At 42.8% G+C, this 13,268-nt stretch overlaps 2 protein-coding genes across 4 annotated transcripts; one reads left to right on the top strand and one right to left on the bottom strand.

The window, feature by feature from the left end:
* Nucleotides 1-222: 222 nt before the first annotated feature.
* ino80b (INO80 complex subunit B) lies at nt 223-5,283 on the bottom strand. 2 transcript variants are annotated; one of them, XM_008427932.3, is made up of 5 exons: nt 4,815-5,283; nt 2,036-2,234; nt 1,804-1,946; nt 1,266-1,402; nt 223-790 (listed from the first exon to the last, which is right to left on the bottom strand). In XM_008427932.3, the coding sequence occupies exons 1-5, from the start codon at nt 4,852-4,854 to the stop codon at nt 326-328; spliced, it is 984 nt and encodes a 327-aa protein (XP_008426154.1). In that variant the 5' UTR covers nt 4,855-5,283; the 3' UTR covers nt 223-325. The 2 variants fall into 2 exon arrangements, with proteins under 2 accessions (XP_008426154.1, XP_008426153.1); XM_008427931.3 differs by having other exon boundaries at nt 1,266-1,438; nt 4,815-5,281.
* Nucleotides 5,174-12,932, top strand: aadat (aminoadipate aminotransferase). 2 transcript variants are annotated; one of them, XM_081598912.1, is made up of 15 exons: nt 5,174-5,332; nt 5,425-5,521; nt 5,877-5,948; nt 6,258-6,426; nt 6,555-6,687; nt 7,097-7,171; nt 7,424-7,633; nt 7,741-7,806; nt 7,902-7,984; nt 8,925-9,021; nt 9,878-9,939; nt 10,036-10,100; nt 10,865-10,971; nt 12,238-12,339; nt 12,424-12,932. In XM_081598912.1, the coding sequence occupies exons 3-15, from the start codon at nt 5,882-5,884 to the stop codon at nt 12,463-12,465; spliced, it is 1,278 nt and encodes a 425-aa protein (XP_081455038.1). In that variant the 5' UTR covers nt 5,174-5,332; nt 5,425-5,521; nt 5,877-5,881; the 3' UTR covers nt 12,466-12,932. The 2 variants fall into 2 exon arrangements, with proteins under 2 accessions (XP_081455038.1, XP_008426155.1); XM_008427933.3 differs by lacking the exon at nt 5,425-5,521 and having other exon boundaries at nt 5,274-5,332.
* Nucleotides 12,933-13,268: the final 336 nt, after the last annotated feature.

Here is a 13,268-nt window from a genome sequence, read left to right as displayed (position 1 = left end):
TTTACTTGATTCCGTTGCGTTTTAAAACATAATTAAGAATGTAAAATATGTTTAACAATAACCAAAATGTGGTCTACATTTGGCAGAACCTGGAAAATAAAACCCTCCTCCTCCTCTCTGTAGTCATGATGATAGAAATCATAAATATTTGGTTACATTTTGATACAAACATTTGCAGCACTGAAGTATGATGGTTAGAGACAAAAAGACCATGTTGAGAAGTCACGCCACACTGAAAATGAATTCATTTCTCAAAAAAGACAGTAAATTCAAAAAATATACCGTTCACATCAGGGTGTCCGATGTGAGGAACAAACATAATGGTTCACGCCGCGCTCTGCACAAGCTGCAGGTTCTTCCTGTAGCACTCCAGGCTGCAGAGAGGAACCCCAGTCTTAGAACAAGAGTACTTTTTGAAGTTGGTGCACCCCGTCACGCCACAGTTCACCGGAGCCACCGGCGGAGGCGGAGCGGGAGCCGGCACCGGCGTGGGGACGCCCGCGGGGAAGGAGATGGCGATTCCCTGTGCCGAGTCGCTGTAGCGAACCATGGGACACTGGTTCTGCTTGGACTTTCTCTCTTTGAGGCTTTTGATCTTGGCCTTGCTGGTTTTTGTCAGTCTCTCGATGGTCTGGTTCTTGTTCTCCTCGGCCTTCTTGGCCGCCTGCAGACGCCTCTTCCGGGCTCTCTCCTCCCGTTTCTGCATCATCTCGGCCGTCATCTCCTTCTCCTTGTAGCCCATGGGCAGCTCCAGCAGAGGCTGGCTCTGCTGCTTGTGCAGAAGGGCTTTCTGAAGAGGAACACCAAGAAATGGGTCATAATGAAAAGGCTGACTTCATGAATCAGAGGATGAGTTTATGGTGATTTACAAAAAATATCCAGAATTCTACAACCTTTGTACACATGGGGTACCACAAGGTTCATATTTAACATTGACATGCTACTACTAGCACAAGTTATAACAAGTAACAAGATAAGCTGTCATAGCATATCGTTAAAAAGGTCATGTTTTATGATTATTTACTGTAATGTTTTTATGGTGTAAAGCACTTTGAACTGTCTTGTTGCTGAAATGAGCCACACAAATAAACTTCACTAGTGTATCTTATCGCGATTTAAAGTGAAAATGTTAAAAGGAAAGTTGTAATTTGTTCCACCCACTTTCATCCAAACCTTAATGGCCCCAACTGTAAAATAAAATACACATATATATATACACACACATAAATATAAACACGTTCCATCGCCCCTGCTCTCCGTCTCACCTGTCTGGCGGTGAGCAGGGACTCGTCGACCTCTTTCTTCAACTCTCCGTTGTCATCGAGCTCGCCCTTCTCCAGAGCATCCAGCCACCGCTCCTCCTCGTCCACGGGCCCGCCCAGCATGGAGTCGGAGTCCATGTCTGGCAGAGGGGACGCAGCCATGTTACTGTCTTCATCTGACATCCGACGAAAAAGATTCAGAGAGAGAAGGCGGCCATTGTTACTACCTAACTGGCTTAGATAACACCAGTGTGTTTGTAAGCTACTTCCCTCAGGCAACGACTTAAAAGGTCGGTGGATCAGGAATTAGATGATCGTTTTCATTGATTGTAAGGCCTTATTTTATGGCAGTTTAACTTGAACTGATTGACACTATTACTGTCACTGACAGTATAAACCAAAGAAATACCTATAAACTGATTATCGCAACTTATCTGAGCTGTAAAACTTGTTTATTTCCTCAGCTAATGGGTTCTTCCTCAACATAGCAAAATGGACTTTTCCCCATTGATTCATGCGTTAGGCTTTTAATGTAACCTACCCAACCAAGCTCTGTACTGCTCCAAAGGTACAGAGGGCTCATCGTCATCATCGTCTTCGTCATCATCGTCCACGTCGTTATCGAGGATCATCAGCGGCGAGGGAGGACGAGCCACGCCAGGATGGACGGTGAAGGTGGGAACACTGGAACGGGACGCAATCCCAGTAAGTGATCATGTATCCAGATAAATAAACAGAGATGTTAACAGTAGGAACGTGAAGCTAGCTCTAACCTCTTGGTGCCCAGAGTCTGCCCCCCCAGTTTGATCTTCAGTCTGAACTGAGACGGCGGCCGAGGGACGGGGACCGGGATGGGGACAGGGATGGGCTGTGGCTCCGGGGCCTCGACAAAGCTGTGGTGTTTCTTCTTGTGCTTCTTGTGCTTTTTGTGCTTCCGCTTGTGGATGCTGTGCAGACCGGAGCTGCCTTCGCCTGCAGGGGAGAAGAGACAAACACAAAGATTCAAAAACATATTAAAACATTCATAATATTACTGAATTGAATCATAGGCCTGTCGCAATAAGCAGTGAATTAATTAATCACATGATAAATTTAAACAAGCTCAATCATTTCCATTTGCATGAATTAGCATTTTTCTCTTCTCTCTCTCCTTCTACCAAAAACTTTACAACAAAAGTCTTCAGTCTGGGTATTGGTCTCAACTACCCTTCGTTTTGAAAGACAAGTTTTGTTTACAGAGACAAATTGATTTTATTTGTTGTTTATTTATTTAGGATATTTTTAAATATCTTCCAGCTCTAGTGTTAAATGTTCATTATAATTTAAAGTTTATAGATCTTTCAGAATGTGTACTTCCATTATTATGCCTTTATCATTATATTACTTGAAAATGAAAATTATACCAAAACAGGAATATTATGGTTTATCGCAATGACTTCTGGGACAATTCATCGTCCAGCAAAATTTGTTATCGTCACAGGTATGTCGAAACCCGATATCTTCGCCAACATGCAAATCCATACATGTTGAGGTAATTATATGCTTACATAAGGAAACAAATAACAAGTGGTGATTTAATATTTGCGTTAACCTAAGGACTTTGGTTTCATTTTTTCCTCATGTTTTCCTCTTTTTCCTCGGCAGACTGGGGTGGTGGTCCCCCTGTTTAAAAAGGGGGACCGGAGGGTGTGCTCCAATTACAGGGGGATCACACTCTTAAGCCTCCCTGGTAAGGTCTATTCAGGGGTCCTGGAGAGGAGGGTCCGTCGGATAGTCGAACCTCGGATTCAGGAAGAGCAGTGTGGTTTTCGTCCTGGTCGTGGAACACTGGACCAGCTCTACACCCTCAGCGGGGTCCTGGAGGGTGCATGGGAGTTCGCCCAACCAGTCTACATGTGTTTTGTGGACTTGGAGAAGGCGTTCGACCGTGTCCCTCGGGGGCCCTGTGGGGGGTACTCCGGGAGTATGGGGTACCGGGCCCTTTGATACGGGCTGTCAGGTCCCTGTATGACCGGTGTCAGAGTCTGGTCCGCATTGCCGGCAGTAAGTCGGGCTCGTTTCCGGTGAGAGTTGGACTCCGCCAAGGCTGCCCTTTGTCACCGATTCTGTTCATTACTTTTATGGACAGAATTTCTAGGCGCAGCCGAGGTGTTGAGGGGATCCGTTTTGGTGGCCTTAGGATCGCATCTCTGCTTTTTGCGGATGATGTGGTCCTGTTGGCTTCATCGGAACGTGATCTGCAGCTCTCACTGGAGCGGTTCGCAGCCGAGTGTGAAGCGGCCGGGATGAGGCTCAGTGCCTCCAAATCCGAGGCCATGGTCTTGAGCCGGAAAAGGGTAGAGTGCCTTCTCCGGGTCAGGGGGGTCGTCCTGCCTCAAGTGGAGGAGTTTAAGTATCTGGGGATCTTGTTCACGAATGAGGGAAGAAGGGAGCGGGAGATCGACAGGCGGATTGGGGCAGCGTCTACTGTGAAGCGGGCGCTGTACCGGTCCGTCGTGGTGAAGAGAGAGCTGAGCCAAAAAGCGAAGCTCTCGATTTACCGGTCGATCTACGTTCCCACCCACATCTATGGTCATGAGCTTTGGGTCATGACCGAAAGAACGAGATCACGGGTACAAGCGGCCGAAATGGGTTTCCTCCGCAGGGTGGCTGGGCTCTCCCTTAGAGATAGGGTGAGAAGCTCGGTCATCCGGGAGGGACTCAGAGTAGAGCCGCTGCTCCTCCACGTCGAGAGGAGCCAGTTGAGGTGGCTCGGGCATCTGGTAAGGATGCCTCCTGGACGCCTCCCTGGTGAGGTGTTCCGGGCACGTCCCACCGGGAGGAGGCCTCGGGGAAGACCCAGGACACGCTGGAGGGATTACGTCTCTCGGCTGGCCTGGGAACGCCTTGGGATTCCCCCGGAGGAGCTGGAAGAAGTGGCTGGGGAGAGGGAAGTCTGGGCCTCCCTTCTGAAGCTGCTGCCCCCGCGACCCGACCCCGGATAAGCGGAAGAAAATGGATGGATGGATGGATGGATTTCTCCTCATGTTTCAAATAAAAACAAATAGCGATAAACAGAAATAATAAAGACGGGCACCTAATTGTGCCATAATCTGCGGCTATAATATCGCTTCAAATTGTTAATATGTTTGATTGAAAATGTGTATAATAGAAGCTTTGTATTGCATGTATTTATCATATTGCGAACCCAATGTTGGAAACACTCCATCCTGCCATACGTATCAGTGACGTCACTGGAGTACAAGTTGAGGATTGGATGTTGGTTTCAGAAAACCGATACTTTTGAAGTTTTTCACTTTTCAAGCCTCTAATTGTATACTTCTATTATTTTGTATTTCAATTAAACCTATCATATTGACAAATAAATCAATATGAAACATTGTTTATTTTCAATGTTATTCTTGTTTTTATTCTACTATCTCATACAGTGATCAATTCTCCTTTGATGGTGTATTCCAAACACCATCAAACTACACACAGGACCAAGTGTACCAACTACAATATAACAGTATGATCGAGTTAAGTTTTAATGAATAAATAATCGCAACTTACCGAGAAACCTGGGGTGAATCATGTCTTTCCTTTTTCCCATTGGAACGACGGAAAGCAACGTCTGCAGCTCTACATGTCAACGCAGGTTTCACTGTTGTGCATAAAACTCTTTAAGAGCGATCGGTTTCCTACCGCAACAGAATACCTGCAATCATTGTTGAACCTTAACTGACACCAGCGGCTGTTCAGCACGACATTTGTTGTTGTTTGGGATTGTTATTAGGCACTGAAACGATACACAAATTAGCTGCTCAAGTTAAAGAAAACTGTTTTCCTCTATTTTCGGGGGAAAAAAGTATTTTAACAGAGCTGTTCTAAACTAAAAATATATATATATTTTTAACATCTACTGCAGCAGATTAGCAACGTTATGCTAAAATGAGCTAAGCTATCAACACGGACGTATTTCTGGTCATTTCCGTTTCCTGTCAATGAAAACCGTACGCTGCTGCCCCCTAATGGACAAAACAAGTTTAGCTTTTGAGACATGACTGAAGCTCAACGTCGTTTCCAACCAGGTGAGGATTAACAGCCATCTTTACAGAATAGGTTGTAGTTTTTTGAAGCGGAAATGTGGCTCATAAATGTGTCGTTGGTATTTGTCTTCCAGCTCGGATAATGTAGCTCAGGTACACAGCCGCTGTCCACTGTAGGTATGCACGTTGAAGAAATACATTAACCAGAAACCACCGGGACACACTCTTAAGGCAAGTTATGTATAGCTGAGCGTGGCTGTAAAAACGACTTCGTATGCTATCTATATCTCTCGTAAACCAATGTGTAGCCAGGTTTCTAGTTTATAACCCAACACGGTTTATTTCCTTGATACGTTCCTTTAATGCGAGCTGTCTTTAATAAGTGTACAGAGTTGAAAGCATACTGAAAACAGAGCATGTTAAATAGTTTTTCTCTTTTCTCTTCAGTTCTACTGAGTGCGCAATGCACAACAACCCACGAAAAACAAAGCATACTGTTCTCTACGTTTATTGTGGAACCGGGAACTGAATATCTCATCTGCAGTGAAAAAATTTCTTATTTTTTCACGCTTTTGTAATTTCACAGGAACCATGAATTACGCTCGCTTTCTGACAGCAGTCAGTGGAGCCAGAAAACCCTCCCCGATAAGACTGCTGAGTGAGTTTCTTCTCCATCACAACACCTGACCAAACACCAGCTACTCTCACATGGAAGGATCCATGTTAGAAGCAATGGACTAAAACCAGACTATGCTGCTGTTTGATTGGGTCAAGGGGAACTCATTCATTCCATGATTACATACATCCAATCACCAATCAAATGTTATTTGGTTCTAAATTATGCAGCGTACCATACTGTGGTATGACAACAAATGAATGAATACCTGCCAGAGCACAGCTTCAGTACCAAGATCTTATAGTATGAGATGATGCGTCAGTGTCTTCTCTGTTTGTCTTCCTCCTGAAGCCGAGCTCCAGCAGCGGTCGCCTCCGTCCCTCATCTCTCTGGCCGGTGGCGCGCCAAACCCGAACACCTTCCCCTTCCAATCGGCGACCATCAAGGTCAAAAACGGCCAGACGGTCACCTTCGATGAGACCGCGATGAAGAGGGCCCTGCAGTACTCCGCTTCTAACGGGTGCACCACACTCTTCCGTCTCATATTTTACACTTGCACATGGTGTTGTACTGAACTTCGGTCTCCTACATCGTTCTCTGTTGAGCAGCGCGGACAAGTGACTAAAGTTAAGTTTCCACCTGTGTTAGAATCCCCGAGCTGCTGACGTGGATGAAGAACCTGCAGAAGGACCTGCACAATCCGCCAACCATCGGCTACAGCCAGGAGAAGGGGCAGATGGACATGTGTGTCACCACGGGGAGCCAGGAGGGGCTCTGCAAGGTAACGCTACATCCCACAGTCATGAAGAGAGTGGATTTAGATGTTTTTGGTCTTCTTGCTGTGGATAAATGTGGAAAGATAGACTAGATGTTGGGAAGACTTCTTTTGTATTTCCAGCATTTATTCTGTATTCAGTCTTCTAAATGTCCAATCTGTCCATCCTTACGAATCGAGAACTCTGGAAATTTGATAGTGAAAAAGTTTTGACATGAAATATTTCAGGGACGTTGAGGTTTATGTTTAGTCTCCTGCTTGCTTGCTTGTTTTTAGTTGTGTGACACGTTTAGAAGCTCTGAGAATATCTGAAATTCTGTTGTTTTGGCAACACAAAGCATCCAAGTCAAACACTGTAATGTTTTTGATCTGATGTTTGACTTTTATTTGTGTTTTTTTTTTTTTTTTTTTTTAGATATTTGAGATGCTGGTTAACCCTGGAGACAACGTTCTCCTGGATGCGCCCACATATTCTGGCACGCTTGCAGCGGTGAGTCCTAAGCCTGTTACATTAAGCGATAAATCAATTAATCACATGATAAATTAAAATGAGCGCAGCAATTTCGATTTGACAACAATCGTGCTTGTGAAAAGCGCATGACCCTCAGTTTTTTATGCAGCCGTCACGGATTTGAGTCCCGACCCTTTGACCTTTGTTGTTATTGTGTCAGGCCTAGTGAGAACTTTTATCGGGTCGGGAAACATAAATTAACTCCAACCTTATGACCTTGTGTCTCTGTAGCTCCAGCCTCTTGGCTGTAACATCATCAACATTCCCAGCGATCAACACGGCATGATCCCCGAAGCCCTGAAGGAGGTTTTGTCTCGCTGGGACCCGTCAGAGGTGCGCGAGCCCAGCAGCACGGCTCCCAGAATCCTCTACACCATCCCAAACGGAGGGAACCCCACCGGCGCCTCCATGACGGCGGAGAGGAAGAGGGACATCTACAAGGTTTGTCCGCAGACACAAAGACTCCGGTGTGTGTCAGCGTTCATCTCGATCTTGTTCTCAGATTTATGAAAGCAGCCGGTGATGCTTCTGTTGCTGTTTCGCGACAGCTGGCCCAGCTCTATGACATCCTCATCATCGAGGACGACCCCTACTACTTCCTTCAGTTTGAAAAGGTTAGCTTGATTGTGTGTGTGTGTTTTTTTTGGCTGAAAATGAGTCGCAAATCGCTGAATGAAGCCGACTCGCCTCGTGTGTCTCCCTGCGGCAGCCGTGGGCTCCCACCTTTCTGTCCATGGATGTGGACGGCAGGATCATCAGGACCGACTCCTTCTCTAAGATCCTGTCATCAGGGTGAGCATCTGATTCTTTGTTGCATCGCTTCAGGTTTGTTGTTTGTGATTTGACTGATTGGTCTCAACAAAGTCTGGACCATACCTGCAAAATTTTCCTGCGAGACTGTTGTTGTTTGTATTTTTAGGAGGGAAAGTTCCTACACAGTCTGAGAAGTCTTAAGTATTGAAAATGTTTGATTTTCTAGGCTTTTATGTATCTTACATTTTTCAAAGGACAAAACTCTGATACATGCACTGATTTTTACATTGAGTAATACTATTTTAACATCCTTTATTTTTAATATGCAAAATTACATGATTATATAGCGTTTCTCACATTAATGTTTTGGTGTCTAGTCTACTGATGAATGCATGTTCAGAAATGAATAAAAGGCCATTTTTATATGTATGGTTTCTAGACAACATCAGGTTTTAATTGAACGTGTGGGTCTAAAACGTCAAACAAAGCCGCAAACCCATCATTTTTAGGAATTTAAAAACAAAAGCTCACATAGAGAGAATCTGTATTTAGCTTAATAAAACGCCATTGGTCATTCAACAAGTCCAGACATTATACAATTTGAAAAAAGAGATAATCTAAGTTATTCCAGGTGCCACAAAACAGTGAAATATCCCTTTAGCACACTGGAGGTCATTTTTGTCATTGTTTTGTTTCACTATTTAAGGAACCTCTTATCAGGTTTAGGATTTGATAACTGAATCTTTTTAGTAACCGTTGTCGGGAACAAACAGTGTCATGTCTTCACTATTCATTTACCCTCAGTTTATGGAAATCTCCCAGGTGAAACACAGCTTGTCCAAGCCAAGTGAATTCAGGTTGAGAAACTTGTTAGATTTAACAGAGTTAATCTTTCACTATAAGGCAGGAGCAGAGCTCCCCCTCTGCGTCATGTTGCTGCGCTTCATTGCTTTGCTCCGTCCTTTTTGTTTGCTTCCAGCCTGAGGATTGGTTTCGTCACGGGTCCCAAACCGCTGGTCGACCGGATCGTGCTGCACATCCAGGCCTCTACCATGCACACCAGCACCTTCACACAAGTGAGGGAAGCTTTAAAACTTCTTGTTTTTTTTGTTTGTTTTTTTAATACAACACTTCAGAAATCAATCCACAAAGAGAGAAGGGTCTGATTTATTGTCAACATCAACATTACAACAGTTTTCTCAACCTCAAAGAGGGGGATGGTGAACTTCTTAACACTGAATTGAAATATATTTTAGAGCACATTCGTCTCTGACTTTTAAAAAAAAATTTTGTAACCAGGAAGATTAAAAATATTTTTTAAAGGGGGACCTGACTAAGATGTTCAACAACCACTGGCGCTCGTAAGTGGGGGCCAAGCGGGGCCGTGGTCCCTTCTTAAAAAAATGTTGGCTACCTCACTGGCCCCTCCAGAGAAACATGTTAAGGTCATAGAACGGCATACATTGTAAAACCCAATAAATACACTAATAATCTATATTAATACATATATTTATATATATTTATGAAATAGGTTAAGTTTAATTATTCCTTTTTACTTTTTATTTTCCTTTAGCTGTATCCCCCTGAAAAATTGCTGGCCTGTTCTGGCCACTACAAAAATTGCACAGTTAAACACAAAAAACAAAACAACAAAAAAATAAATTAAATTTCCAAGCAATAAATGAAAAAGTTGCATGTTGAATTAGTTTCTTAGTTGTCTGAAAAGCAATGTGGGAAAACCTGTAAGTGGTCCTGCTCACCTCAAACCCAAAAAACACCGATAAGCTGAAACAAGCCTGTAAGAAAGGCTTGCAAATAGGATTGTATCATTACTTTGTTCCTAACTACGGCCTTGGAATAGAACAAATGATCTAAAGGTTCACTTTGCGGCGATCCCATCGTTTGAGCCAGATGTTTTTCCTCCCTTCTCAGCTCATGGTGTCTCAGTTGCTGCACAGCTGGGGACAAGATGGCTTCCTCCAGCACATAGACAGGTACCGTCTTCTCCCGTCTGGGACGCAGCTACATGCTGTTGTGCTGCACAAAAGTTAATAATATGGAAATCACTGCGGTTTCTTGTGCCCTCGCAGGGTAATTGAGTTCTACAGGACGCAGCGCGACGCCATGATAAACTCAGCTGACAAGTGGCTCAAAGGTCAGTGGACTCAGCATTGAGTGTTTGAAGCACAATTTTACATAATCATTAGTCATGTACATGTCTTTATTGTGGATTAGCAGATTCTGTTTTGTTTTTTTAATAATAATAATAATTTCCCTGCTAACAAACAAAAGCAATACGGTTAAGTCCAAAATTATCATTTTGCCTTGCCCTCAAGTTCCTGTTTATCAAAAAGGGACATGAAATGTTGTGTAACTCATCTTCAAAGAGTCATTGTGGATGTTGATGCTAAGATTTAAGATATAAAATGGGATTTAAATGACATTTACTGTTTAAAGATGACACAGGGTGGTGTTTTACTCTTACATTTCCTCCACTCACAAAACTTTGAATATATGCAAAATATTTAGGTTTGGTCTCAAGCGACCAGATCACCTTCTGTCCCCTTCATGGCTCGTGTGGAGCTCCTTCAAACGCAGCTCTTCCACAAAGAAAATATTTGTGGAGTACTTTTTTTTTTTTTTTTTTTAACAAAGTTTCTGCATTTTCCCCAACTTTTGGCACAAATTGCATCCCAGATGGTTCTGTGCAACCAGCCGTCCTGTTTCAACAACGTGCCCCGCCAAGAGTGGAGGAAATCTTGATGAATCACTGTTGACAGGAGATAAACAACCTGTCTTCAGTTGCAGTTTACTGCACAGATTTGTTGCAGTAAAATAAAAAAAGAGCATTAAATCATGAAGGCCACACACGTACAAATACACTCTATCTCTTTTTTTTGTTTGTTTTTTTGTTTGCAGACTTGGCCGAGTGGCATGCCCCGTCAGCAGGCATGTTCCTGTGGATGAAGCTAAGGGGCGTCGCTGACACCCAGCAGCTCATTATGGAGAAAGCTTTGGAGAAAGAGGTCAGCACACACACCTGATTTGATTCCACCCAACCGCATTGGGAATCTGCTGCACTCTTAACATGCACACCGCAGATACCCTGGAGGTACCTGTGTATGTGAGACTGAGCTTCACGAGGGCTGTTGAAGGTTTTGTCTCTCAGTGGAGAGTAGGTTGGTTTATGTGAAGCAGCCACTCGGCACATTGTTTCCTCCCACACACGCACACGCACACACACACACAGAGTGTAAAACCCTTATGACGAGCAGCCGGCCGGCTTTGTTTAACCGTGAGTGGGCGCAGTCAGGCTTTTCCAAGGTCTCTGCACAGTGAGCCCTTCAACTCGCAATCCTGACTACATGAAGCCCTCACAGCGTCTGCAAGTAATTAGGTAATTAAATCAGGTGTGTGTTTATTTAATCAGGAACAATGCACAATAAATGCATTAACCTTATACTTGAAATTTTAAATTGAATTAGGTCGCAGCTAGTTTTCTGCTTTTCTCTCTGATGCGCTGCAGCTTTTTATAACCCAAAGAGCCGTTTTGCTCTCAGGACAGACAAATAAAACTTGTTTAGAGCCACAAATGTGACATCACTTTTTGAAAGAAAGAAAAGAAAACAACACTTTTTAGACAGACATCTACTTTTTGTTCATTTTTAAAGAACCCGTGTTTTATTTTGATATTTAGGATTTGAAATGAAGATAAACATAAAAGACAATGGATATGGTTTTTCTTTTTCTTAAAAAGAAAAAAAAAGCACATATATTCCAACCTAATTACTAGAAAATCAGATTTTAAAACACATTACTGGGAGCAATTTTCCAAAGAGTCCAACTTGTGGATTTTGAGGCAGGCCCCTGCCTTACAACAATAAGTTAATAACAATAAAATATACAATGAAGTACAAAATTATCTGTCTAGTTAAAACAGTGACGTCAATGCAGTGAATAAAATTTCAGATTGCAAGTTCTGTGATGGATTTGATATTTTGGAGGTTTTTTAGGGTGAGAAAAGCCAAATGATTGTTCATAAGAATATAAGACAGTTTGAAGGGTATACAATTGTTAAAATAAAACGCGGGCAGAAACACGGCGTTGGACATATTTGATCTTTATTGAGAATGCATCGTCATCATTTTGCGTAATTTGTTGGAGTCGTGAGAAGGCAGAGCATTCCAGAAAAAAGGGATGAAGGAAACTTAAAGCTTTAATAAACATTCCTGAGATTTCAGGGTCGTGTTTAGTCTGTTGCTGTTCTGATCGTCTCACAAACGCCCCTGAAGGTGCTGCTGGTTCCCGGAGGCGTGTTCATGATCAACAGCAGCGACCCCTGCCCCTACGTCAGAGCGGCCTTTTCCCTCTCCACGCCAGAGCAGATTGATGAGGTACGCAGACAAAGAAAGAGAAAAAAAAAAACACACGTGTGTTGGTAAAATCCTGATTGTCATCTCTCACATTTCTGTCCACAGGCTTTCAGAAGACTCTCTTTGCTCATCAAAGAGGCTTTGTGACCAGAGCTTCCATCTTTCGGGGGCACATGTGGGAATTTTTTTTATTTATTGTTTGGTGCAATTGTGAAAGTTTCTAATTACCTCACTTTGGATTGTAACCAAAGTCAAATTTAAAAGTTCTCACTGGCAGGGAAGGCAGGGAATAAGTTTTATATTGGTTATTATCAACTTCTTTAATATCTGCAGATTGTTTTTCTCTTCTTTGGTTCATTTGGGGTTTGTTTTGTTTTGTTTTGTTTTTGTTTTTTTTTGTCAGAGACAAACAGAACTTCAAAGTTTTTAGTGAGAAGTAGAATAATGTATCCATCACATGTTCACATGAACTGTGGGTGTGACGTGTTGGGTCATCATGTGGAAGCAGGTGAATGTAACCGACATGTCCAGTGGAAACTCATCAAACCCAACAAATGTTGACGCACAAAACCCTGCTGGACAAACACCTTAAGAGAAAGCTGCTATATAAATCAGTCTCAGTGTATTTCTTAAACGTGTGTCTCAGTTTTGGTTGATTTATAAGGGTTATTTTATTGATTTATTTTTTTAATAGGGCTTTTATAAAGAGATTGTAACTCAATGGTAGTCGATACCTCACTTTCACTTTGATGAATCAGTCACTGGATTTACTCTAAAAGCTACTTGGGACGTGTCAGATTTCCTCTATGTTAAGAAAACTTCAATCTGAAAATGTTACAGCCATCAAATTAAATATTCAGTGTTTTTCTTAGCAGTTTTTGATATTTTTTTTTCATTTTGCAGTGAAGATCATGGACTGCCATGATCCACAACAATGATCATTAGATAAT

Source organism: Poecilia reticulata, chromosome 18 (genome assembly GCF_904066995.2).
Source record: "Poecilia reticulata chromosome 18, P_reticulata-male-v2, whole genome shotgun sequence".
NCBI lineage: Eukaryota > Metazoa > Chordata > Actinopteri > Cyprinodontiformes > Poeciliidae > Poecilia > Poecilia reticulata.
This window is presented reverse-complemented; position numbering and strand designations above follow the sequence as displayed.

What these genes read in the sequence shown, in the direction of transcription:
- ino80b (XM_008427931.3), bottom strand. Translation starts at nt 4,854, where the DNA reads ATGGGAAAAAGGAAAGACATGATTCACCCCAGGTTTCTCG. An exon ending in GCAGTACAGAGCTTGGTTGG is followed by an intron (nt 1,439 to 1,803) that starts GTAGGTTACATT and finishes GTCGGATGTCAG; the next exon opens with ATGAAGACAGTAACATGGCT. An exon ending in CCCTGCTCACCGCCAGACAG is followed by an intron (nt 791 to 1,265) that starts GTGAGACGGAGA and finishes GTTCCTCTTCAG; the next exon opens with AAAGCCCTTCTGCACAAGCA.
- aadat (XM_008427933.3), top strand. Translation starts at nt 5,302, where the DNA reads ATGACTGAAGCTCAACGTCGTTTCCAACCAG. An exon ending in GCCAGGAGGGGCTCTGCAAG is followed by an intron (nt 6,688 to 7,096) that starts GTAACGCTACAT and finishes TTTTTTTTTTAG; the next exon opens with ATATTTGAGATGCTGGTTAA. An exon ending in ATTCTGGCACGCTTGCAGCG is followed by an intron (nt 7,172 to 7,423) that starts GTGAGTCCTAAG and finishes GTGTCTCTGTAG; the next exon opens with CTCCAGCCTCTTGGCTGTAA.